General features: G+C 40.9%; 1 protein-coding gene across 3 annotated transcripts; it reads right to left on the minus strand.

Annotated features, from left to right (window-relative positions):
- On the minus strand, positions 1-26437 carry st3gal8 (ST3 beta-galactoside alpha-2,3-sialyltransferase 8). 3 transcript variants are annotated; one of them, XM_085407204.1, is made up of 9 exons: positions 26325-26437; positions 8638-8977; positions 8388-8532; positions 8173-8311; positions 5144-5337; positions 4884-5063; positions 2178-2223; positions 1528-1647; positions 1-712 (listed from the first exon to the last, which is right to left on the minus strand). In XM_085407204.1, exons 2-9 carry the CDS (start codon positions 8786-8788, stop codon positions 482-484), a joined length of 1206 nt encoding a protein of 401 aa, XP_085263330.1. In that variant the 5' UTR covers positions 8789-8977; positions 26325-26437; the 3' UTR covers positions 1-481. The 3 variants fall into 3 exon arrangements, with proteins under 3 accessions (XP_085263330.1, XP_085263329.1, XP_085263331.1); XM_085407203.1 differs by having other exon boundaries at positions 8388-8535; XM_085407205.1 differs by lacking the exon at positions 1528-1647 and having other exon boundaries at positions 8388-8535.
- Positions 26438-26453: the final 16 nt, after the last annotated feature.

Here is a 26453-nt window from a genome sequence, read left to right on the forward strand (position 1 = left end):
AAAAAAAAAAAAAAGACAGAGAACAAAGGTTATCCCTGTGTACCTATAAAATCCAATAAAAACAAAGATAGGATAAAATAAAGTTTGTGGTTGTTTCCAGCTCACAGCAAAGGTCTTTGTGGTCTATCCCAGCAGTTGCACACGTCAGGAAAGTTGGTTTTAGGTCTAGAAAAACAGACTGATTTTTTTGAGTTGAGCTTTAACTTCTTTCAGCCAGCAAACGTTGGAAGAGGCAGGGGATCTCTAAATTAGATAAGCCTCACAGATGTGTCCACAGGTAATTCAGCTGTCTGAAAAAGCTTAACAACATTCATTCCAGCATTCCTGGATGTCTGACTCAAGGCAGTTGTGGTGACTGACAGAAAAAGTGCAGGAGTCTAATTTCTACCCAAAACAACAAATGTATGGTCTAAAAACTGGCTCAGATTTGGTTTGAGTGCCAGAGGACAGCCAGGTGTTTTGACGATCAGCCAGGTAGAGGTCAATTGAGTTTATGTGCCAGTCTGTCGTTGGTGCCTAGTTCTGTCTGCACGGATGTGGTTGTGTTGAGGTGTAGAGTGATCTTGCCTTCGTTGGCAAGGTGTTGGATGATCTGATTCTCAAAATCAGCGCTGTGGACGCCAGTCTTCTTGAAGGCTCCGGCAAACTGATTCTTCTCCCAGTAATGATGCCAGTTTCCTTGCTTGTCTGCACCATAACCAAACACTGACACCTGGACAGAGAGAAGGAAGCTATTTCATCAACCATGCATGACACACTGCTGACAGGTCATACTGATACTAAATACATCCCGCTTTTATACGCTTCATTTCATGTGTGACTTCTACCCTCACATATTAATTTTTGTGTGAATGCTGTAAGGCCCGGGTTCGAATCCCGCTTATGGCAACATTATATTCAGGTAACAGTTCAACTTTTTTAACTCTTTTCAACACAAACTTCAGCTTCTTCACCCATTTTCAGCAGAATTTTCAGCTTCTTCACCTCTTTTCACAACAAACTTCTGCTTCTTCACCTTTTTTCAGCACAATTCAGCTTCTTCTGCACAGTACACATTTTTTCTCTCATCACATCTTTGTTTGGGACCGGAACTGGTTTGGCTCAGTGGGATGAGCAGCCGCCGTGAGACCTGGTAGCAAAGGTTCGAATCCTACCTGTGGCGGTTGCCGCACATCTTCTCCCGTTTGCGTGCACTCTGCTTTCTTGACATTCTTCAGTCTACCCTTTCAAATACAACTGTCTTCAGCAGTTCAGCTTCTACACCTCTTTTCAGCAGATAATTCTGCTTCTTCAGCTGTTTTTTAGCAGATTCCACTACACGGCATTCAAACTGCATTTTCGCAGGAAATGCAACTTTTTCTAGTCTTGGTTGTATTGCCATGACTTGCTAGTCTGGACATGCTACAATATTGTTTGGACTAGTCTGTTTTTGGTTAGTAACACCATATTTTGTGAATATACAAAAAAAAAAAAAGAAAGAACAAATGTGGTTTTTCTCTCTACACCCAGTCTTTACTTTCCTCTTACCTGGTCACAGACATGCAGAGCAAAGACGATGGCCAGCATGCCGGTGGACGGGTAGCGACCATGATGCTCGTTCCAACGTTCATGAACATACTTAAAGAACACTGGGTTCACCACAACAACCTACACACACACACACACACACACACACACACACACACAGTTTGTTTAAAATGGATGTGTTTTACACAAGAGTAGGCTTGCATTGCCCACAGTTCCAAAATAAGCCCCGTGTACTTACAAAAAGACTCTTGTTGCAACCCCTGAGTTTATCAGGGTAGATATGACAGAAAATAAGGAAATGTATAACAGGTCATGTTTGAACATCAAATGTAGTGGGGCATCTGTGTCCAGATCAGACCAGAAGTGTGGATTTCATCATGTGTGGTTTCTGGTATAGACACTTCCTTCACTCTCACTTGTCTTAAAAAATAAAAATACTACAAAGATTTATTTGCTCATCTTTGTTCCCTTATTCTTTAGCAAATGCAATTTTTAAAATCTTGTAAATACTGGTAGATAAAACTAAGAACTAAAAATAGGAGCAGCAGCAGCAAAAAAAAAAAAAAAAAAAAAAAGGGTGAAGCTGAAAGTAAAAATAGCAACAGAAAGCGCTGTAGAGAAAACTGAGATCAGTCGAGATCATAATTTACCTTGTCTTTATCAGCGTGCACTCTTGCTTTCACCCTCATGTAGGTCCTGAAAAAAAAGACACACACAAACACTTACATACAGGTCATATATGTTTACAGTGTGCCACGTTTCTTTTTATCTTTTTGCATTCATGTATATTAGTGTATAAACATATGCAACTCTTACTTTTCTCTCTCTCTCTTATATATAAGAGATATATATCCCGGGATCCCTCATAGAGGGTCTTTGTCCCTGGGGGGGGGGGGGGGCGTTCGTTTTAGAGTAGCCTTATCACTTTAGGCGCTATGTCGGCTGCGTTTTGTTTACAGCACTTTATAGATGCCCCATCTATTGAGCTTTTAAATAGCTGTCACAAAAACGATTTGCTGCAAATTGGATCACTTTCAGATGCAGGTCTCAAAAAATCTCCGTAAGATGTGATTTGAAAGCTTTAGTAGTGGACAAGTTGGTGGAAGCTGGTGTGATTCAAGCGCCTGTTTTGCCTGTGGTCTCTGGTGTGCCAAGCCAAGCTGCCGTAGTTGAGGAGGGCCATAAGAATGGTTCTAGTGGGGATGGCGAGGGGGATGAGCGGGGAAAAACGCCACGCACGCTTCCTCGCTATGATCCATTCTCCTCTGGGAGTTCAGATGGCAGAGAAGGAGCTCGGCTGAAGGTGCGGCTGGCACGTCTCAAATTGGAGGCTGAGGAGAAGGCTCAGAACAGGCGGCCTCAGCTAGAGCTTGAAATAAGAAGGCTGGAGATAGAGGCAGACAAAGCCATTAGGCTGCGAAAGCTTGAGCTGGAGTCTCAGCCTCAAGCCTCATCTGTCTCTGCTGACAATTCCGGCTCCACCTCCTCGTCCGCTTCTGCTTTTGATATCAGCAAGTGCATTTCTTTAGTGCCCACTTTTAGAGAAACTGAGGTTGATACATACTTTGCAGCATTTGAGAGTATCGCTGGCGCATTGCAGTGGCCTAGTGATATTTGGCCTCTTTTGTTGCAGTGCAAACTGTCCGGCAAAGCCCAAGACGTGGTGGCTGCGCTTTCTTTAAAGGACAGTTTAGACTACGCGTGTGTTAAAACAGCTGTTTTGCAGTCATATGAGTTAGTCCCTGAAGCCTATAGGCAGAGGTTTCGCCAAAGAAAATGCCGACCCAAACTTATGTGGAGTTTTCTAGAGAAAAGGGGATTCTCTTTGATAAGTGGTGCGTTGCTTCAAAAGTAGGTGACTATGACGCTCTGCGTGAGTTACTATTGTTGGAGGAGTTTAAGAAATATTTTCCTGAGCGTATTGTGCTATATTTAAATGTACAGAAAGCGACTTCTCTCGCATTTGCTGCTCCTTGCTGATGAGTTTGTGCTCACTCATAAAGCCTCGTTTACTGGCAGTGAGAAGCCACGGGTTAGCGCTGTGCAACAGCCCCACACGGCTAAAGTGTCTGGGTCCAGGGAAAACCGCGAATGTTTTTACTGTCATAAAACTGGACATGTGATTGCTGACTGTTTAGCCTTAAAACACAAAACATCAAATGCTCAGCAACCCAAAGGGGTGGGTTTTGTGAAAGCTGAGGCCTGTAATGAGGTGCCGGACCCCTGTTTTGAACCATTCATTTTTGATGGCTCAGTATCGCTAACCGACAATCCCTCCGATTTAAAACCTGTGCGTGTTTTAGGGACACTGGAGGTTCTCAGACTGTCATCCTCTCGAGTGTTTTACCTTTTTCTGCTGAAAGTGAATGTGGTTTTAATTCTGTTCTACGGGGGACTTGTTGATTTGACTAGACTGTGCAGACTGTCCCTCCTGCCTTTGCACCTTCGTTTTGAGTAGCTGCCGGTGAGATGTTTAGGTGATTAGTGTTCTACTATTGCTATTAGCGTTATTTGAATATATGAGTTGTTTGTTATGTTTGTTTACATCACCCCATTGCGTAGTGAGTTGTTTGACTAACGGTTTTCAGTTGTGGTAACAAACCTTCTGTTTTTCTTTTTATCTAACCCTCTGGGCTCATATTTATATATAGCCAAACAGCCCCCTAGTTCTTGTTCTCTTGAAATTCTTTGTAGTCTATCACTCTTTTAACTCTCTCTCCCCATCAACCCTCTGCTTACTCTGCTCCACCACCACAACCATCTAGACCAGCGGTCTCCAACCCCCGGGCCGGTACCGGACTGTGAGTTGTTTGGTACCGGGCCACGAGAGTTGAGGCTCAGGTTTGAAATTGATGGTTTTCAGGGTTTTTATTGTTAACTCCGTTTCCCTGGGTATTTTTCCCATGTTGTAGTTGTGTGTCTTATTTTGAAAGAAATATTTATGCGTTACCATAGCAACCAGAGAGCATTAAGGGGCAGAGAGGAGGATGTTACTCTCAATGTTGTTGGCGCATTTCAGAAGGACGCTGCTAATAAAGTTACACAATTACACAGTGAATTTGCATTTATTATTATATTTACCAAATGCCACCGTTTTTTCTTGGTCATTTTATTTTGTTGTATATATCAGCGACACCTTAAAGGCCGGTCTGTGAAAATACTGACAATAAATCCGTGGCGCAAAAAAAAGTTGGGGACTGCTGGTCTAGACTCCAGGAGTTTAATTTTAGATTTTTTTTTTAAATAAACTTTTCCCTCTTACATCAAATAATCTCTCCTGTCTGATATGTTTTTTGATGTCTTTTTGATGGATGCATGAGATAATGAGCATACTTGTTTTTTTATATATATCGTACATTTTGACTGTTCCGGTGGACAGCGCACTGGTCAGCCACTCCAGGTCTCTCAGTTTGAATGGCAGCAGGATGAGGCTGGTACCATTACTGATGTCCACTGCACTCTCTGGGTACAGGAAGTGATGCGTCGTCCGACGACCGACGTCTTCCTCAAACCCTTTAGTCACCGCCTTGTTCATCCTGAAGAAAAAAAAACATAAGGAGGGTGAGGGCTGTGCGCGCGATTGTGTGTGTGTGTGTGTGTGTGTGTGTGCATGTACCGGAACACGAAGCCATGAGAATCAATGAGTGCACCGTGTCCAGAATGCCGTAAGTTGCCAGAGTTGCCAACCACTGCACAACTACGGCAACGTGAGGGCATGGGCTCCAAGTCTATAGAGGGTGGGGATATGACCTGGAACATCTTTGAGATCACTTCCTCCAAGGACTGATCGTTACCGGCCCGTTGAAGACTCTGTGGAAGAGCAGACAAACATTTTTTTTTTTCTGTTTAACACACTTATACTCAAGTAAAACATTTGCATAATGAGTCACGTTAAAAATTCTTAAACTTCCAGTGTCAAAAGGCTTGTTATTGGTGCTTATCTCTGTCTTTCATGACAGTAAAATAATTTTTAGTTAAATAATTTCTTAATTTAAAAAAAAGAAGCAGGCGAAAGAGTACTGACACCCCTACCCCCACCCGCACACACAATCGCGCGCGCGCGCACACACACACACACACACACACACACACACACACACACACACACACACACACACACACACACACACACACACACACACACACACACACACACACTTTACTGCCTTCTGTGGCCCAGACTAATTATGTTAGCAGCATTACTGGCCTCCTCTTTTTAATCTACTAATGGTTTCTGCAGCAGGAGTTCACCTCTCTAAATGCAGGAAAAAGACTCAGACATTTGTCTTCTCATGCAAACTGCAGCCAGTCTCCACAAGGACAAATTCAGGCTTCTGAAAATACAAAACTTCATAACTGTTCTTGACTATTTACTGCAACATCATCCAGTATGTTACAAAATATCTGTTGGTCTTTCAATTTAAGACAATGCCCAGAGATTAAGCTGATTTGCTGTTGAGTCATTTCCCCTTTGAAGTAGGGCTGCTCGATTATGGCAAAAATGATAATCACGATTATTTTCACTGAAATTGAGATCACGATTATTTGACGATACTTATATTATTTTTTTTACATGTTGTAGTGCCATTTGTGGGAGCATTTCAAGTTGCTATACATCAATACAACTGTTATAGCCCATATTTTAATGATATGTATGTATTAAGTCCATAGTAACTACATTAACTGCAAAAAAGTGCAATAAACTACAAAAAAATTGGAAATCGTTTTTGTTTTTTATATATATATATATATTTCTACTTGGAGAAATTTAAGAGGTTTATCCCTCAAAACTTTAAATACAAAAAAAGTTGCAAAAAATAGTTTACAACAACAGGAAATTTATTTTGAGTGTCTTCATAGTTTTATTTTGGAGATACAGCAATTTTTATATACTGCAGGAAAAACAAAAAAACAATCCTATGATGCAAATTTGCAAAGAAAACAGCACGTGCATCAAAATAAACGATTTCCAGCAGTGCAATTCGAGTTCTAAGCATCCCAGAAACTATTCAGAAAAGTCAAACATGACTTATAAAAACACCAGTATAGGCTTTTAAGGCCTACAAGTAAAAAACTACATTTTCCGCGAAAATGACGTCACTTCCGGTTTCGGGCAGGAAATGCGATAGTTCTCATTGATGTCTTTTTCAATGTGGGAAGTGTTACGAACAGCTGATCGGATCGGCAAAGCGTGTTTCTGGAATATTATGTTTTTGTTCCTGCAAGCGCTTTTTATGCAATTTTTGCAAAGCTTTATGTGGAAGGAAACTGTGACCGAGGACAAGCTGATGGCATAAGATGTAAGTACAACTCCTCTGGTTTCATATGGAAAAAAATTTATTGCGCTAGCTTATGCGGTTCAGGTTCTACAGGAATTTAAAAATAGTTACACAAAACAGAGCGTGCTGCTCTGACCGGCTTTAAAGGGTTAACAATAACAATGTATTGAATAATGACTTTAAAAAATAATATAAAATAGTGTGCAAATACTGATAACAGTGCAAATGTTTGCAATATAAGAAATAAATGAAAAATGTAAACATCTATGTTTAGTGAACTTTGCAGTGTTGCTCTGTGGTGCAGCTACGACACTGTAGCAAAGTTTACACACTGTGTCTACTTGATCCACGTCTGACTCCGCAAACCCATAATGTTTCCACACCACTGAAGTTTTTTTTTTTTACCTCTCTTTTCAACCAACAGCAGTCACTCTCCTCTCCAAATAACTTCTGCTTAGCTTTCCGAGCTTCCCTCAGGTCCTCTTAATCGCGTGTTCGAAATGCAGAGCAGTGCGCTCGATTTGCCACACGGAGCAGCGCGAGAGTAAAGCATGAGGGAGGGGCTAATAATCGGCTCAGTCATTTTTAATGATCGTTGAAAGCCCAGATCGTAATCGTGATTAAAATTCGATTAATTGAGCAGCCCTACTTTGAAGGCTGCAATGATTTCCTGTGAATCTTCTTTGTCCATAAACTAAAGCAAAGGAAATAAAGGGAAAACCTGTAAATGACTTGGTAATTATTTACTTACTTGCAATAAAAGCCATTTACTGTAAAAAAACAAAAAAATCGCCTTGTTTATTTATTTATGTAGTTTAAAAAAAAAAAAAGCTTTACAAGAGTTGAATTAACAAATGATGCATTACTTTGAAGACAGTACAGTGGCTTAAGTAGACATTACTAATACTGCTGTACTATTTTAATAAAAAAACATTGATAATTCACGGTAAGTTTATAATTTGGACATTACATTACCATTTGCAAAAAACTCTTGTTTTATTCACTATTCACAGAAAGTGTTTTGGATTTAGAGTTTAAGTAAACAAAGCAGTCACTGCCACTGGAGTTAGTGACCCTGCTGGCCATTAAAAAGCCACAGTTCTGCTTTTCACATTTCCTGGTTAAAAAGGAACAATCATTCAAAAGAAAGGAAACTTAAAGGGAAAGGAGCTTAAACAGCTTGTTTCAGACCGACCTTCAGACCTTTGGGGGCTACACTAAGGTGGAGTATTGGATAAATAAGGATCATTTTTTAAAAGTGAATCTTGCAAAACTATCTAGTCCAAGAATAAAAATGTAGAGTTGGAAATAATGACAATAGGTCCCCTTTAATAAAATCTGAACTATCACTACATTTTGTCCTTACCAGCCACCATTGAAGTGCATCAGAGTCAAAATTATTGCCGGTCTCTTTGATGATGGGCTGCTGTTTAGCGTCGTAGCGCTGGCTGAACCATTTCGACCCATTGTTGTCTGAAATACAGGCATCAGAGCAGCCACACAGCCTGTAAGAGTACAAAACACAGGTGTAAGACCAGGGTATTAGTGGATATGCAGGGTTACAAGTGTTACATGTCATACTTAGCGTTTTTCATAAGCTGCTCCTGAATCACCATCTCTTCCTCCTCCTCATCAATTTCTTCCTCAACCATCTCTTCCTCGGTGGGAATTTGTTCAGGTTTCAGGTAAGGAGGTGCCTGACCTGAAATTGGGCCTGTGAATTCAGCTGCTGGAAACAGAAAAAAGTTCAGGCCGTGTGGATCAATACTTAAAAAACAACAACAACAACAAACAAACAAACAAACATTCATTTCTCACACCCGCTCTTCACCTGTCATCCTGCCACTGGACGTGCTGTGGCCTCTGGGCGGAGCTCCAGGCTGCAACAGGAAATACCTCCTCTGAATGCTCTGGCTGGCAATCATGAGGAAGAGGATGGCAGCGATCACCAAGGCAACACAAGCCTTCCTCCTAACAATCATTGCTGCACTATCGGTGTTCAGCAGGAAGGGCGTGTTCTTGAGCTGTCAATTGACCAGCTATGTCAGCATAGTGGGAATGTGTCACCTGCTGTCATCTGGACTTTTTCCTTTGTTCTGTCACGACACCACTCAGCTTTTCCTCCATTAAGGCTGAGACCGGTGTTGCTTTCTGATTGGTAGATACAAGATCTATTGTTGGAGACACAGTGAATATTGCATCATTAATAATAAACTAAATATGTGAAACATGTATTTTCTTTTTTGCATTCTTTGCATTGCAACTCAGCAGTGTTTAAATACCTTAAAAACCACTGCAGAACTGATTAAAGATTACATAAAAATCTGATACTGACAAATCAGCCACTGGCAATCACACTCTCTGGGGCCCAGTATCAATCTATATTCAGATCTTTTGAAAAACCTTAAGCAAACAAATCGCAGTGCATTTCTGTTTATTCATAAAAAGCCAAATATAGATTAAAAAAATATCATAAAACCAGGGGAATATCTGGAAACTGATCATCTGTGACATATTATAAAATTATTATTAGTTCATTCAAACCTTGGAAAAAAAAGAAAGCATTCAGCTGCTCTCCCTCACTCTGATAACAGAGTCATGCTAATTCTTGTTTTGCTCTGCTGCCATGGTGAACTCGGCGTAAGCAGCACTTAAAACAAATTTTCCTCCTGCCTCACCTTGCAATTCACTAAGGTGAAAGCTGCTGCCAAGAGGGAGTACCCTCTAGCGTTACAGCCCAAAAGAGCTGAGTACATCACCGATAGGAGAAGTTCCTCTCTGAACGACAAACAGGAGCAACACAACCAGTGAGCTAGTCGGTAGCTCATTGGTAGCTTACTCCCCCCACCCAGACCCCCCAAAATGTAGTTTTGATGTCATCACTGATGCTGATAAAGGGGAAGGCGCAGCGCCACTCTCTTAAAAAAATACAGAAAGATTTTTACCGAATGGAGTCATCCTCTTACTCCCACTCACCTCCACACCGCCCCTCTCCCCCTGAAGGAATGTATCCGTGCACACAGAACTCAGCCTGTGAATCCCAATCAGATCTGGATTCAGTACAGCTTCTCCTGTTTCAGCTCTCAATGTAAATCTCCCTCTCACTGTGTGTGTGTGTGTCTCTATGCACGAACACACTCAGTCTGACCTGTCAGCTAACATGTGTCAGTGTGTGATTCTTCACTACTATTTATGTAAATCGGCTATCACACAGTTTTCTACACAGTATCCGTTTAACACACATGTGCACTTTACAATCTTTGCTTCCCTTTTTCTCATTTGATTTGTAAATTTTTTCCAACTGACATTCGTCAGTCCAATAAATGATGATAGGCGGTATATTGTCTCAGGTACTTTTTGATGGACGAAGCAATGTAATCATGCACGGACTGACTTGCTTGTTTAGAATCTACAAGTTTTTTGGAGGGAATGTTTTACATTCTTTAGTTGTTTGTTTTAGAACAGCCTTTTTCCCGCAGCACGCCATGTTATAAATACCCACGAAGAAAACAGCGGCCGTTACAACCTATTTCTAAAAATGTACAATTTCATGCATCGGTTAAAACACTGGACTCCAGGTACATGACGCCCAGCTGAAAACACTTCACGCCAGTCGAGCTGCCCGAGATTCACAGAATTTACAGAAAATGTTAAATTTTTGTGATTTATATCGTTGTCAGGACAATAAATGTCTTATATCGGGATATGAGATTTTGGTCATAGCGCCCTATATCCATATGATATATTCTGTATTTATACAGTGGCTTACAAAAGTAGTCGGCCCCCTTGAACTTTCCCACATTTTGTCACATTACAGCAACAAACATGAATCAATTTTATTGCAATTCCACGTGAAAGACCAATACAAAGTGGTGCACACAGTGAGAAGTGGAACGAAAATCATACATGATTCCAAACATTTTTTACAAATAAATAACTGCAAAGTGGGGTGTGCGTAATTATTCAGCCCCCTTTGGTCTGCGTGCAGTCAGTTGCCCTTAGAAATTTACTTGATGAGTTCTAATGACTAAATAGAGTGCACCTGTGTGTAATCTAATGTCAGTACAAATACAGCTGCTCTGTGACTGTCTAAGAGAATATTGGGAGCAACAACGCCATGAAGTCCAAAGAACACACCAGACAGGTCAGGGATAAAGTTATTGAGAAATTTAAAGCAGGCTTAGGCTACAAAAAGATTTCCCAAACCGTGAACATCCCACGGAGCACTGTTCAAGCGATCATTCAGAAATGGAAGTAGTATGGCACAACTGTAAACCTACCAAGACAAGGCCGTCCACCTAAACTTACAGGCCGAACAAGGAGAGCGCTGATCAGAAATGCAGCCAAGAGGCGCATGGTGACTCTGGACGAGCTGCAGAGATCTACAGCTCAGGTGGGGGAATCTGTCCATAGGACAACTATTAGTCTTGCACTGTACAAAGTTGGCCTTTATGGAAGAGTGGCAAGAAGAAAGCCATTGTTAACAGAAAACCATAAGAAGTTTGCAGTTTGCCACAAGCCATGTGGGGGACACAGCAAACATGTGGAGGAAGCTGCTCTGGTCAGATGAGACCAAAGTGGAACTTTTTGGCCAAAATGCAAAACGCTATGTGTGGCGTAAAACTAACACTGCACATCACTCTGAACACACCATCCCCACTGTCAAATATGGTGGTGGCAGCATCATGCTCTGGGGGTGCTTCTCTTCAGCAGGGACAGGGAAGCTGGTCAGAGTTGATGGGAAGATGGATGGAGCCAAATACAGGGCAACCTTGGAAGAAAACCTCTTGGAGTCTGCAAAAGACTTGAGACTGGGGCGGAGGTTCACCTTCCAGCAGGACAAAAACCCTAAACATGAAGCCAGGGCAACAATGGAATGGTTTAAAACAAAACATATCTATGTGTTAGAATGGCCCAGTCAAAGTCCAGATCTAAATCCAATCGAGAATCTGTGGCAAGATCTGAAAACTGCTGTTCACAAACGCTGTCCATCTAATCTGACTGAGCTGGAGCTGTTTTGCAAAGATTTCAGTCTCTAGATGTGCAAAGCTGGTAGAGACAGACCCTAAAAGACTGGCAGCTGTAATTGCAGCAAAAGGTGGTTCTACAAAGTATTGACTCAAGGGGCTGAATAATTACGCACACCCAATTTGTAAAAAATGTTTGGAATCATGTATGATTTTCGTTCCACTTCTCACGTGTACACCACTTTGTGTTGGTCTTTCACGTGGAATTCAATAAAATTGATTCATGTTTGTGGCTGTAAGGTGACAAAATGTGGAAGTTCAAGGGCGCCGAATACTTTTGTAAGCCACTGTATGTGTGTATGTGTGGTATATTTATGCGTATATCCTTACTCTCATTCCCTTTTATTGTATCTGGAATATGCAACTTCTGTCGGTGCTGTGCTACTGGAAACTGTGTTTCCTGGAGGAACCCACCCGAGGAATTAATAAAGTTTCATCTAATCTAAATCGCACAAAAGACTTAACATTAAAATCTAAGATTTTCACTGGAAAAAAATTGCTTAGGAGTTTCTTCCCGTGTAGGATGAGAGGAAGCAGCTACTGTCAGTGGCTGTCTTATTCACAAGGGGTCACCACAGTGTGTAGTACCACTTGTTTGATTTGGTAAGTTTTTATGCTGGATGCCTTTCCTCATGTAAACCCAAATTGATGGTAAGTGAAACTGAAAAAAAAAAAAAAAAGTTACACCTGTTACAACCTTTTCAGAACAAGACCAAAGAAGTCAGCCCCATGACGACTGATTATCAACATTGATACCTTTCTCTTAAAGTCATCCACTCCAGATGAGAAGAGTGGCACTCAAAGGACAAAGATTCTGACGCAAAGGCAACTTCCTGGATAAACATAACTGCACAGAGTTTAGGGCGAAGGCGAAGAAGAAGAAGAAGAAGAAAAAAAAAAACTGGAATCAAAGAAAGTGATTTTCCCCCACAAAGTATTTTCAAACTCTTGCAACATATTCCCCTAATATATGAATCTCTGAGCTTCTGTACTGATGTATCATTAAATGGTTGTAAAAAGCAACACAGTTGAACACTTGTGTCCTCAACCCAGTGGCTGCAGTACAAAGACCAAGGTTACAAAAATCAAGAGGTGATGAATGGTGCGGTTTGCCAGGCAGTGCACAGCGAGTATAATGGGGCCGTAACTGTATGCCAAGTTGGAATGTCCAAACTTGCTCCAGTACAAAGAGCTTTTAACACAGAGGCAGCTCAGAGCGGATATTATGATTGGCCCTGTAATTCCACACAGGAGGCAGCACACGGACCAACGTGTCTGCTAAAAATCCACCCTGAGAATTAGGAAATGCTTCAAACATCCTTGGGAACAAAAGGGGGGAAAGTTAATTCAAGCATAGTGGTCACAGTAGTAAAAAGTCTGGTGTATATTATTATATTTTTACAATATGCACTGCCCATATATTGGCTTCTCTTTGATGGCCTCCTGTTAAATCTGTTGAATTTAAAATATTTCCTCACACATACAAAGTCTTGAATAATCAGTCCCCATCTTACCCTAATGCTTTAAAGTAAAGTGCAGCAGCCAGTCTGAGACTCTGTGTTTTGTAGAAACTGCACAATAAATTTTTAAGTAAAAAAAAAAGAAAAGAAAGAAGAAGTGTGATGTAGCAAATTTGATACAAAATACAACTCGTACATGCAAATATTTTATATTCTTTTATTATTTTTGAATTTATTTTTTCCCCCATTTGATCAGGAGGTTTACTAAACACTCCATTTTCAATTCCATGTTATTAGCTTAACCTGCAAGTGCCTGGTTTTTCCAACAGAGCACTTGCCTCACAGATTAGGAACCACAAGCAAGTCTCCCGAGTCTGTAAAGGTAGAATGTGAGGCAGAGCCTTCAGCCATCACCTCCATCCCCTGTGAACCAGCTAGTTGAAAAGATCAGATATCTCTCAAAAACATCCTCCTGTTTTCTCTCCTGATGAGTCCATGTGTCCACGCAAGCCAAAAACCACATCTGTTACAACTGCCAGTTATATGTGGAGATGCGGGACGCAATTAAAGCAATGCAGATTTAATTAATTATGGTGCTCATAACAATATTAACTTGTGTGTATAGCTGGGGAAGAGACCTAAAAGTCACCTAGACTGGCAAGCGATCACTGATTGCTTTGACCACAGTCAATCTCCAAAATCATCATCTACTTCTACAGACCTATGGAGAGGTGATACATTGTTGTTATTGTTGGACAGCACTGAGCAGCTCTTTCTGTGGCGGGCTGCAGCACCCACAATGTGGGCAGAGGTCTTTCCTTCGAACTGCTGTCAGACTCCACAACAAAGACTGGAAATGACCACACACGCACAGACAGAAACACACATAACCAATAAACCATGGTAGCCTTCGCTAGTCTCGCTTATGTGCAGTGTAATCTTTCTGACAATTATTTTACATATTATTTTACTCTATTTCAGTCTTTCTCAAACTGTGTTACTTGGGCTCTCTCTGGTGATACATGGGAAATCTCTATGCAAAGATGACACAAGAGTTCCCGAAGCTCTTCTGGGAGCTGGAGTCAACCAGAAAACATTTCCTGGAGCATGAGTCCTCTATAAAGAGCAGCCTTTCCTTATCGCCAGCTACACAGCGCTGGCAGGCTCGTTTCCCTGGCCTTAAAACTGCAAAGGCGGCACGGCGCAGTCACGCTGATGGTACCACCTCATAAAATATATGGCTCTTGAAGTACCACCCTTATGAGCGACGTTAAAGTACAGTAGTATACGCTTAATTAACACCACATAGAGTTTAGACAAGACAATTGTATTTTTTATATGAATGTTATGTATTGTAACTGTCATAAACAGGATGTGGTAATTGATAATAATAACAACCGTACTGCATTAAAACATTCACAGCGGGTGAGATATCTGGTCCCACCTGATGATCTACAAACCCTGCTTCTGGGTCAAAACTATTCCGCGTTTATCAAGGCAGTTGTGTTTGTAACATGTTTTAATGCTTTGTACTTTGTTCTATTTAATCTGAACAAGCCCCTAAAAAAGCAGTGATCACTGTCGGCCTCTCTCGGTTTTTATTACCACTGTTTATTTTAAAGCTCAGTTTTTAAAACCTTATGATGCAACTACAGCCCAGCCCATGTAGCAGTATATTAATTGCTAACCTTGTATTGTGGATGGATTGTCTCAGTATTTCTCCTGACTGAAGTTTGGTCTGTTTACATCAACCCGACATGTGATTGGATTTGTCCCTAAACATCGGGAACCCTCGCCTTAGCGTTCATACTCCAGACATTCCTGCAGTGTAACTAATGATGTGTGTTAACTGGCTTCATGTGTATAGGAATTTATTTTACTTATGTATTAATCACATTATTATATTGTATACTGCCTGGGTGCCACTGGATTTTAACAAGTCTCACACTCATACAGTAAGACAAATGGTGGGGGTCTAGTTAGGAAGTTGGGGGAAGCAGATAGCTCCACAGGAAGAATCTTTTGTCTCTTTGAGGACTCTGGGAGGTAGCAAGGGAGTGTGAATCTTAAGGTGTGAAACCGCTGTCTGCTGCCTTTTGTTCCTGGAGAAGGTATTTAACTGAGAGCCATGCTAGGCTCAGAGAGACTCTGCTGACCTGCCCCGCGGTCATGTAGGCTCTCCACAAGCTTGGTTGTCTGTTCTTTGTGTGTTTTGATTAAAGAATGTTAGCTACCGCTCACCGCTCGTCTGCAGGCTTTATTTAAATGGAAAACTTCCACAACACATGGATCGATAGATCTGGGTGTCATCTGCTTAGCAGTGAAAATCTATGCCATGACTTCTGATGATACTGCCTATACTGAAAACCTATACTGATGATACTGCATGTATAATGTGAACAGAATTGGTCCTAACACTGAACCCTGTTGAAGTCCATAATTAACCTTCCCAGTGCGGGTATATGTGTGTGTGCGTGTCTCACCCTGCCATAAATGGTATCAGCAATTGTCAGTTTTACAGAAGGAAGTGTAGACTATGGAGATGTTTGCCAACCCTAAAGTCATAAAAGTTAAGAAAAGCTCTGTGTGCAAGTTATGGTCATGCAAATGTGTCTGCCCGCCTTTCCATTTCGACAGCAAGCACGTCACTGGAAGCAGATGACATATGCAGCTGCTGAATGCCTATCGGTTGACAAATGGGACAAAATAGAGAAAAGAGCAACAGCGGAGTTCGTCCAGGAATGGGAGAAGAAAACAAACTTTAACCTCCTAAGACCCGAACTCTTTCATGGCATGCATTTTTAATTTCTCTTTATATTTGGGCAGATTGGGACCTGATGAATGTAAAAACAAAGAATTACGTGATTTTTTTTTTTTTTACCTGATTTTTGTTTAAGAAAAATAGGATCCAGTCTGTCTGTTGCAGGGCTAACGCACAGAGACAGGCAACCATTCGCACTCACATTCACTCCCGCATTCACACCTATGGGCAATTTAGATTGATAAATTAACCTAACCCCACAAACTGCATGTCTTTGGACTGTGGGCTGGACAGTCATTCATTTCCTCTTCTGCTGGCTTCATGCCTGAAGTCTTTCATACATTCGTAAACCTGTTCAGAAAACCTGTTTCCCTTATTAACGAAGTAGGAAACATCCACTTAAGGCAGGGGTGTTAAACTCCAGGCCTCCAGGGCCGGTGTCCTGCAGGTTTTTGATGGGTCCTTGATCCAACACAGCTGACTTGAATGGCTAAAAGAGCTCCTCAAAATGTCTTGAAGTTCTCCAGAGGCCTGGTAATGAACTAATCATTAGATTTAGGTGTGTTGACCCAGGGTGAGATCTAAAACCTGCAGGACGCCGGCCCTTGAGGCCTGGGATTCGACCCCCCTGATTTAAGGCAATGTAAATATCCCAGAGAGTTGAGAGTTGAAAAGACAGTGGAGGGTCTTGATGTTGTTTTAGGGTTTTCAGGATGGGGAAAAGGGACATAATTTCCTGTCCCAAGAACACATTGCAACAACAGGGCTTCCTGTCTTGCTTCCTCCCCTTTTCTGTGAACTCTGACACCTCTTTTGAGAAGTCCCTTTTGCGTTTATTAATCCCAATATGCAGCACCAAAGGTCTCTTCAGCTGATGTGTAAAAACGTCCAGGCAACTGCGGACGTTCACTTTAACTGGGTTATAGTGGAGTCTAAAGCTCCCTGTTGATAAAGCAAATTAGTCAGCTGACAAAGCAACAACTGCTTGCTTTCTCAAATTTCTGTAAAAGGAACAAGGCCTCGTCGAGACCCATGGAAAGTAAGTACAGTCTACTTGATGCGATCAGACCAGGTCCTCTGATAGGGATGGGTATTGATAAGATTTTCACGATTCAGATTCCATTTTCGATTCTGTTTAACGATTCGATTCTTTATCGATTCTCTTATAGATTTTTTTTTTTTTTTTTTTTTTAAAAAGGAGAACACTAAGGTCTAGGGCTGCACGATTTTGCATGAAATGAGAATCACGATTTTTTGGCTTAGAATTGAGATCACAATTCTCTCACGATTTTCTTTTCCAGTATAAATATTTATTGCACTTATTAACTGCACATCAACTTCGCAACAGTTAAGACTGAACATAAAAACAATAAATAAACATAAAAACAACAAATGTCTCGCGTTTTGCTGTTGCCGCAAAATGTACTGCTTGAAATTCCGTCTCCACCGTTGCTCGACACTGCGTGTATAGAGCAGGTAGTGCAACAATAGAAAAATAGTTGCGGGACGGCACTGTGTAGCGTTTGTCTAGGGTGTTGATCATTTTCCTAAATCCCTCGTTTTGCACAGTGTTGATGGGAGCCATACAGTGGGGCAAAAAAGTATTTAGTCAGCCACCGATTGTGCAAGTTCCCCCACCTAAAATGATGACAGAGGTCAGTAATTTGCACCAGAGGTACACTTCAACTGTGAGAGACAGAATGTGAAAAAAAAAAAATCCATGAATCCACATGGTAGGATTTGTAAAGAATTTATTCGTAAATCAGGGTGGAAAATAAGTATTTGGTCACCTCAAACAAGGAAAATCTCTGGCTCTCACAGACCTGTAACGTCTTCTGTAAGAAGCTTTTCTGTCCCCCACTCGTTACCTGTATGAATGGCACCTGTTTGGACTCATCATCTGTATAAAAGACACCTGTCCACAGCCTCAAACAGTCAGACTCCAAACGCCGCCATGGCCAAGACCAAAGAGCTTTCGAAGGACACCAGGAAAAGTATTGTAGACCTGCACCAGACTGGGAAGAGTGAATCTACAATAGGCAAGCAGCTTGGTGTGAAAAAAATCAACTGTGGGAGCAATCATCAGAAAATGGAAGACATACAAGACCACTGATAATCTCCCTCGATCTGGGGCTCCACGCAAGATCTCATCCCGTGGGGTCAAAATGATCATGAGAACGGTGAGCTGGGCGATATGAGATTTTTTCATATCACGATATGTTTTTTTCATTTCAGGCGATAACGATATCTATCACGATATAAGCCAAATAACTATATTTGTAAGATTTAAATGTGCCGTTGCTCACAAGTAAAATGTGAAATAATCAGCAGCTTGTTTTTATTTAAATATTTATTTCCCATAATAAGTTCGACAGGGTAGATGTACTTAAGGAACATGAGACTTTTTCAGATAAATAAAGGCAAATATTGCAAACTACACAAAAGGCAGCCGCTAAAGCGTTTAAGTTTCAAAATAGAACAAACGAAACAGACTAAATTGTCAATTCCACTTAGAAACAAAATATTAATTCTAAAAATAAATCTTAGTTTGTTTTACAGAAGAACAGACAAAACTGACTAACTTTTGTCAATATCAAATAAACTGAGAACTAAAAGGAAATTCTCAATCTCTCCTTGTTGTATAGCTTAGCTTTTCAAACAGTTTTAACAGTTACTTTAGTCTGACAAAAGCCGAATGACGAATTAGCGCTTCCAGTCAGAGACTGAGGCTACGTCCACACGTACACGGGTATTTTTGAAAACGGAGATTTTCCGTTTTCGTTTTAAAAAATAATCCCGTCCACACAAAGGCAGAAATGAAGGAAAACGCTGCTATGAACATGCCAAAGCAGCAGGTGGCGCTAGATTCCTAACCGTGCAGAAATGTTGGCTAATCAGAAGTCTAGAAGCCTCGGTGGGAAAAAGTAAACAAAGCTGGGGCATAGAAGCAGAACCGAGTCGTATGTGTGGAGGGACAGTAACTGTGTGTATATGTAAGCATTTAAACACTGCAGAGAGTAGAATTAACAGTAACAGTATTGTAGAAATTCATTTCACCGAAACAATAACGTGGCGCACAGTGTGACGCATGCACCAGTTTATTGTATTTCCAGACTTGCTTTCGGCACAATTTACAGTGCACGCTACTCTGTTTTTTGTCAGACTTGAAATAGCCGAAATACCTTCACACTACGGAACTTCTTTGGCTCTTCCGTTTGACAATCTCTCCGGCATTGGAACCATCATCTGTTTTCTCTTCGGTCACGCTCGGTTGATTTTTCTAGTCGGCACACTCATTTCCTCCATTACCCGCTGGCTGCTTCCCAAACAAACACACGTGCGGCTTGGCACTTGTGCTGTACGTAACAAGTCACGCGATGTGACGCTGCGGCTGTGATTGGTTCGGCTCTGCGCTACTTAATTTGGATTGGCTGACCTTTTTTTTTTTTTTTTTTTAAGAGGACAAGAGCGGCGAGGTCTATCGCGATAGCTTAATTTCTCTATTGAGTATAAGTTATATCGCGATACATATCGTTATCGTTCTATCGCCCAGCTCTATGAGAACGGTGGGCAAAGATCCCAGAACCACACGGGGGGACCTGGTGAATGACCTGCAGAGAGCTGGGACCAAAGTAACAAAGGTCACCATCAGTAACACACTACAACGGCAGGGAATCAAATCCCGCAGTGCCAGACGTGTTCCGCTGCTGAAGCCAGTGCATGTCCAGGCCCGTCTGAAGTTTGCCAGAGAGCACATGGATGATGCAGCAGAGGATTGGGAGAATGTCATGTGGTCAGATGAAACCAAAGTAGAACTTTTTGGTATAAACTCAACTCGTCGTGTTTGGAGGAAGAAGAATACTGAGTTGCATCCCAAGAACACCATACCTACTGTGAAGCATGGGGGTGGAAACATCATGCTATGGGGCTGTTTTTCTGCCAAGGGGACAGGACGACTGATCCGTGTTAAGGACAGAATGAATGGGGCCATGTATCGTGAGATTTTGAGCCAAAACCTCCTTCCATCAGTGAGAACTTTGAAGATGAAACGAGGCTGGGTCTTCCAACATGACAATGATCCAAAACACACCGCCCGGGCAACAAAGTCCTGGAGTGGCCTAGCCAGTCTCCAGACCTCAACCCCATAGAAAATCTGTGGCGGGAGTTGAAAGTCCGTGTTGCTCGGCGACAGCCCCAAAACATCACTGCTCTCGAGAAGATCTGCATGGAGGAATGGGCCAAAATACCAGCTACTGTGTGTGCAAACCTGGTAAAGACCTATAGTAAACGTTTGACCTCTGTTATTGCCAACAAAGGTTATGTTACAAAGTATTGAGTTGTATTTTTGTTATTGACCAAATACTTATTTTCCACCCTGATTTACGAATAAATTCTTTACAAATCCTACCATGTGGATTCATGGATTTTTTTTTCACATTCTGTCTCTCACAGTTGAAGTGTACCTCTGGTGCAAATTACTGACCTCTGTCATTATTTTAGGTGGGGGAACTTGCACAATCGGTGGCTGACTAAATACTTTTTTGCCCCACTGTATCTTTGGTCAGGTGATAAGTAATAGCCTCCGTAATTTCTTTGTGCCTGCGGGAGTTCGACGTGAAGCGCTGTATAAGGTTCCCGTTATTGATGTTTGGGTGGTTGACCGGGACGGATTTTCTCCTGTCACTTTCTCGTCATCCCTGACGTGCTCTCCGTTGTTTTTTCCCCTGCTAATTTTAGCAGCCAGCTTCTGTATCACGTGGTATAAGGCTCCGCCCTTGTCATTTGTTGAGCAGGAAGAGTGAGCGCTTGTTTTCATGCAGATTACGTCCCGGATCAAAATGAGGTACAATCGTCATCTTTTTTTCTTTTTAAATCGTTGTCATTCGGAAATGAGATCGCACATAAGTATGAATCGAGATCGCGATTTTCTAACGATTAATCGTGCAGCCCTAGCGCACAGTAATGGCAGGTTTTGTAATAAGGCAGATCGCGCTAACATAATATGCACTGTTAGTTGATTATTTACCTGCCGCATTAACGGGAGAGGACGTGCAAATGTTACCGCTGCTGCTTGGTTGAGATTCACGAGTCCGGAGCGGAATTAAAAACACGACATTCATTTAAGGTTATCGTGTGTTTTGTGAGCAAATGCTTTTGCATATTCCTAGTGTTTCCTCCCTTAAATGAAATATCTACTTTGCAAGTATTGCAAGTTGCCCTGTTGTCTTCCGTTCTCGTAAAGTATAATCAAACTTTTTAGTGTTTGAGCCACTTAGGCGCTGTGTTTCCTGCCAGGTAAATGACGCTCCGCAACGTGGTGACGTCATTCGGGGTGACTGGAATCGATAAGGAAATCGTTTGCAAAAATGGCAAACAATTCCAAGGAATTGAAACAGTGGGAACAGTTCTCAACAAGAACCGGTTTTCGATACCCATCCCCATCCTCTGATGTAATAAACTCTTTGGCTCACAAAGGTTTCATTACACTTGCAGTAATGAGCTCAGCTGTTACAGACTCTGGGAAAGTTTCACTTTGTATATAATAAAGAACAGCTCTAATGACTGTTACACCATCAATATTACATTTTAGTTAGAGGGGAAAAAGCAAAACTACAAACACTTGTTTGTAGTTGCAAATTTAAGTTAAATTCTTGCACTCTTGAGCCCTGCACACAGCAGCTGTTGCCTTCCCCACCGTCTTTCATATCACTAACAATTCCCCCTCTCTTTTAGATTCTTGTTAAAACTGCAGAGCCTCGCTTCCTCTAATGTAAAAAAACAAGGTGAAAATACTAAGAAGAAAAATAAGTCAAATTAAGGTATTATTGATCATATCTGCTTTTCTTTATAAACTGTTTTATTTTTGGATGATTTCTTGTATTGTCAGTTTCTTCCTGTGATATAGCTAAATAAACTGCTTCACTTCAATACAAAACTGTTGACCAATAGTCTACTGATCCCAACAGATAAGATATTCAACAGTCCAAAGTTTTGTTTAACCTTCCTGTGTTCCTGTATTTACACGCAAATTTACATGTTTCAGGAGAGACATCCGCCACGTCCAAATCTGGATCCACATACCGGTTTACTGCAGCAGTAATAATATGCTTACCATGAATTTACATTGATAAGGTTAGAATGACTTTTAATGCCATTATTGATTCATTTTAAAGGCCTAATTCTTTCTTGTTGAACTCACTGACTCCTGATCAATGTGTGAACTCCCATCTAAAATGAATATCGAGCACCTTGTTGATGCACAATGTTCATTCACAAAGGAACAAAGTAAACACTAAGCACAATCCTTTCTTAGATACCAGGACTGTAGGAGTATTTAAGTTGCCTTAAGTATAACAGAGACAGTACTTTATTTCTGCCATTTTCAGAAGTATTGCTGAACTGAAATAGGAAAGAAAGTGTGTCAAGCTCTTAAAAGTTTATGAAGGTAAAAGCCACATGTGCGTTTTTGAGCCTTTGAGAGGACAGTGACTGATATAAAATTCCTTGGGTCCAAGTCTGAACCCTTAAACATCTCTTTGAAGAAGGAAGGATCAGCCACGTTGTCCTAAAATTGCACTTTGTACAATCCTCGTGAATTACACACTACACCAACAGTCAGAAACGCATTCCCTAGTCTTTCATAAAACACGCCAACTCCAAATTCAAAACCTTGTATTTATCTTCAAACAGTCCCTACTGAGTAAAAAACATTCTGACTTTCAGAAATGTAACTTACAGCGTTCCTCACAAAGATAGACGATCGACTATACACACAGAACATTTTAACAGCAATACAGCACAGGAAGAAGAGGGGCTAAAAAAAAGCTTGCTCTCATATCCGGTACAGGAAGGCTTGACTCACAGGCATGATTTTTTTTGGGGTGGGATCTTTATTACATATTTTTACTGAACCTAAACGTGTCATTGTCCTGTTTCTCTACATAATGGCTGTCCTTGTAGTCTGACAGTCCATTTTATAAAAAGACAACATCTATTCAGCATTAAGTATTGCCACACAAAAATCCTCTGACTCTGAATGTTTGGTGAAGAAATGAAAATGGATTCAGGAAAATGAGCAGACAGTCTGTAAAAATCGACTTAGTCAGATTTAGTCAGGCCTCTATAATTACTTTAGCCCCAACCCAGTCTAAAAAAAACAAACAAAAAAAAAACAAAACACTAAATGACCACACAACCTGCTCCACTGACCATCATTATATTACATTCAAGTGTACCATTTCAGTTGTCACATAAACATAAATATCACAGACAGTCCCAAACATAATTACAGAGTGAGTTTTACTGGTCTGGCACACCTATGATCAAAGTGGGCTGTAGCGGGTCCTCGATATAAAATGAACCACAATTCTGTCACTTCTTTGAAGTTTTGAACATAAATCACTGATTTTTTTTTGTTCTACCATTTGACTATAAACAAGACAAAGCAGGGGAGCAATAATAACTGGGACTGTAAAATTAAATACAAGACAGTCAGTATCATAGACATGGCTATCTGTCCGTGCCCCTTCTTCTGGAAATCAACAGCTAGTTTACAAGAAATACATAATCGGTTATGGTAAAATGTTATGACTGTATGGAACACAGTGACCTTGAAAGTAATATATTCTGAGCCCTGTCAGTTCAAAATAATTTGTAGAAGTCTTGATGTGTTTGTCTCTTCACCCTCTGATTGCTTTCTTCTTCTTCTTTTAAATTCTCTCACCAGGTGGCAAATGGTCTCTCTCCCGTCAGCACTGGCCTTTCCCTTCAGTTACTTTTTGTAGTGTTGTTTAATTATTATTTAATTTAGAATTTATTGCAATACCTTTTTTCTGCTTACTGACATTAACTTAGAGGATAAGCCTGAATGACGGTTGGTTCCAGGCCTTTTCCCTCTTTTGTTTGATTTTGCCATTGTGCCATCTCCCTTATTTGTGTTTAAGTGTCTTGGGTTCCTTTAATCCATGAATTTAGAGACCACAACAAAAGGTACACGATGAAGCCACAAATACTACTTGCCAAAGACCTGCAGAGCAACCGAAAATAGGGACGCATCAGGTATCATACAGACTCCAGTAGCACAACTGGTATCTCTGACACTCTGCTGATCTAATTTAATTAAATGGAATTTAGGGTTATTATATGCACATCCATCTTGCATAGGCGGAGCCCGCTGCATTTCAAGAATTAGAGCCAACACAAAAACAACAAATAGTCAGCAGTCCAGGAGCATTTTACACTACCACGCCAAGGTCTGTTTATTTGTTTGCCATAGTTCATGACCTGATTGTGATGAGGCAAACAAACACTGGTCTAGTGAGCTGATGAGGAGGCACATCGCCCTAAAACTGACTGGAAAACTTCTATTGATCCTACAGTTTCATGATGAGATGTCAACAACAACTAAGTGATTAACTGCTATTACAGCGATACTGCAATACATAATATTGACAGCCAGGGGAAGATGACAAAAAATTATATTTAGCACAGTTGCTCTGTTGTGTGTGTTTTGCTGTAATGCTAAATGTCCTGAGGATTAATAATTAGATTTATGTTGATAAGGTGTCAGGGATAAAACTGCTGATTGTTTCCAGGATGTCAACAGGAAACAGGAAACGCTGTAATGAAGAAGTGCTACGCACAGACAATCGCAGGCTACCAGCAGACTAATATCACAGAGATGATAACAACCTGGAGTCAAAACAGGCCACACTGTCAACATCACAAATATTACAGCAGCTGCTCTATATAAACACTTGATGGTCTTTTACCAGTAACCCTAACGCTGAACTCTACAGTAGGGCAACAATACACCAAGAAAACCTCGACACATAATATAATATTGTTAAAGCACTAGCAGACAACAGGCCAACTCCACTCCAAGAACACATTAAATGCACACAAAGCAGCCGAGCACCACCAACTGTAATCTATAAAGACTCTCAGTAAGATAACTACAGACTAGCGATACACTGAAGTTAGATGTGGGAGGAAAATAACACAGTAGAGTGCAGCTACGTGTAAATACACCAAACTGAGCGCAGCATAATAGAGAAGTACTATTAAATATACATTTTATGTATGTATGACTGACATTTCTCCTTAACTTCCTATTCAAAGAAGTTCTTTTTTTCGATAGCGTGGTGTACAACAAGCTATAACTAGACTTTTTTTTACTTTTACATTCTTCGCTCCATGCTTATCAGTATTTATCCTCGGGGTTGTAAATAAGGACACCGGTTTACTTGTAAAACTATCATGCAAATACATTATTTTGCTTGACTAAGCATTATGAAGGCTAAGTAACTTGTACAGTTTTTGATGACGCTTCTGTATGGAACCAACTGAAGGCTTTACTGGATGTCCCACACTGTTACTGTTAGTGTAGTCTTTGAGGGGGCGGCATTACATGAACCTTCTGGTAAGGCCCTCATTTCCTCATAAATAGATGGGTGGGCGGACAGACTTCTGACAAACTAATGAATATTACAGGAGTAATATGAGCGATAAGTAAAGTCTATGAGGCAAGCTACAACACACAGGATCACAAGACTATAGACATACTGTAAACATCCATTAGGTAAAATATATTAAAAGTACAATAAAAACAATCAGTCCGTTTAAACAGATAAACTACAGCAATATTTCAGGAATACATGAAGCAGGCCATTATAGCTAAAGGTACATCAAATACTGCAGAAAGGCATAGAAGTTGACAAATGAGAATATTCTAACACCACCATGAAATTCGCTATTATTATGTAGGACAAGCAAAAATAAGCTAAAATATGATAGGGATGCAGATATAAAGACCAGAGCAAAGTTCTAAAATAATTTTAAGGAAGTACTTTGTAGTAAGTTGTGGTTCCTTAAAATTGGATATACAAAGAACTGCAACTGCATGTCCCCCAGCAGCAGACGGGCAGCTACAAAAATAGAAAAGTACAGACCTCAAGTCTGAAGGTATTTGTCCCCAACCCACCCCCAACGTTATCTGCCTCCTTCTAAAGTATCTCACGCCTTTTCCTTTCCTTTAGAAATCACAACACAAACAAGCAATCCACGTCAAGAGAAAAACAGCACAATCCGGAGTAAACCTGGCTTCAAAATGCGTTAAGTTTTGGTGGAAACTTTAAGAAGTTTCTAGCCCGAGTTACGAACACGCCGTTACTCAGAATGATTGATACACGGCTTTAGACACATAACGAGCCAGTAAACAGCCGGTAAAACCGCACAAAGCTCCGAGAAGAACAAACCGAAAAACACTTACACGAAGGAGCAGCAGCTGCAATAGACACCAGTTAGATTTTCTTCCTTTCTGTTAGAGGAGCAGCAGAGCTGAGGGCATGATGATGCAGAACAGAGACCCCACCCACCGGGAGGGGAGGGGCTTGGCGAA

The sequence above is a fragment of the Rhamphochromis longiceps genome, linkage group LG5 (assembly GCF_057381845.1).
Source record: "Rhamphochromis longiceps isolate RC_006_pf linkage group LG5, R_longiceps_female_GT1.1, whole genome shotgun sequence".
Classification (NCBI taxonomy): Eukaryota; Metazoa; Chordata; class Actinopteri; order Cichliformes; family Cichlidae; genus Rhamphochromis; species Rhamphochromis longiceps.

Coding starts and splice junctions, on each gene's coding strand:
- st3gal8 (XM_085407203.1), bottom strand. CDS start 8,788: ATGATTGTTAGGAGGAAGGCTTGTGTTGCCTTGGTGATCGCTGCCATC. Junction 8,312..8,387: donor CAGCTTATGAAAAACGCTAA/GTATGACATGTA, acceptor GTACTCTTACAG/GCTGTGTGGCTGCTCTGATG. Junction 1,648..2,177: donor TGCACGCTGATAAAGACAAG/GTAAATTATGAT, acceptor GTGTGTGTGTAG/GTTGTTGTGGTGAACCCAGT.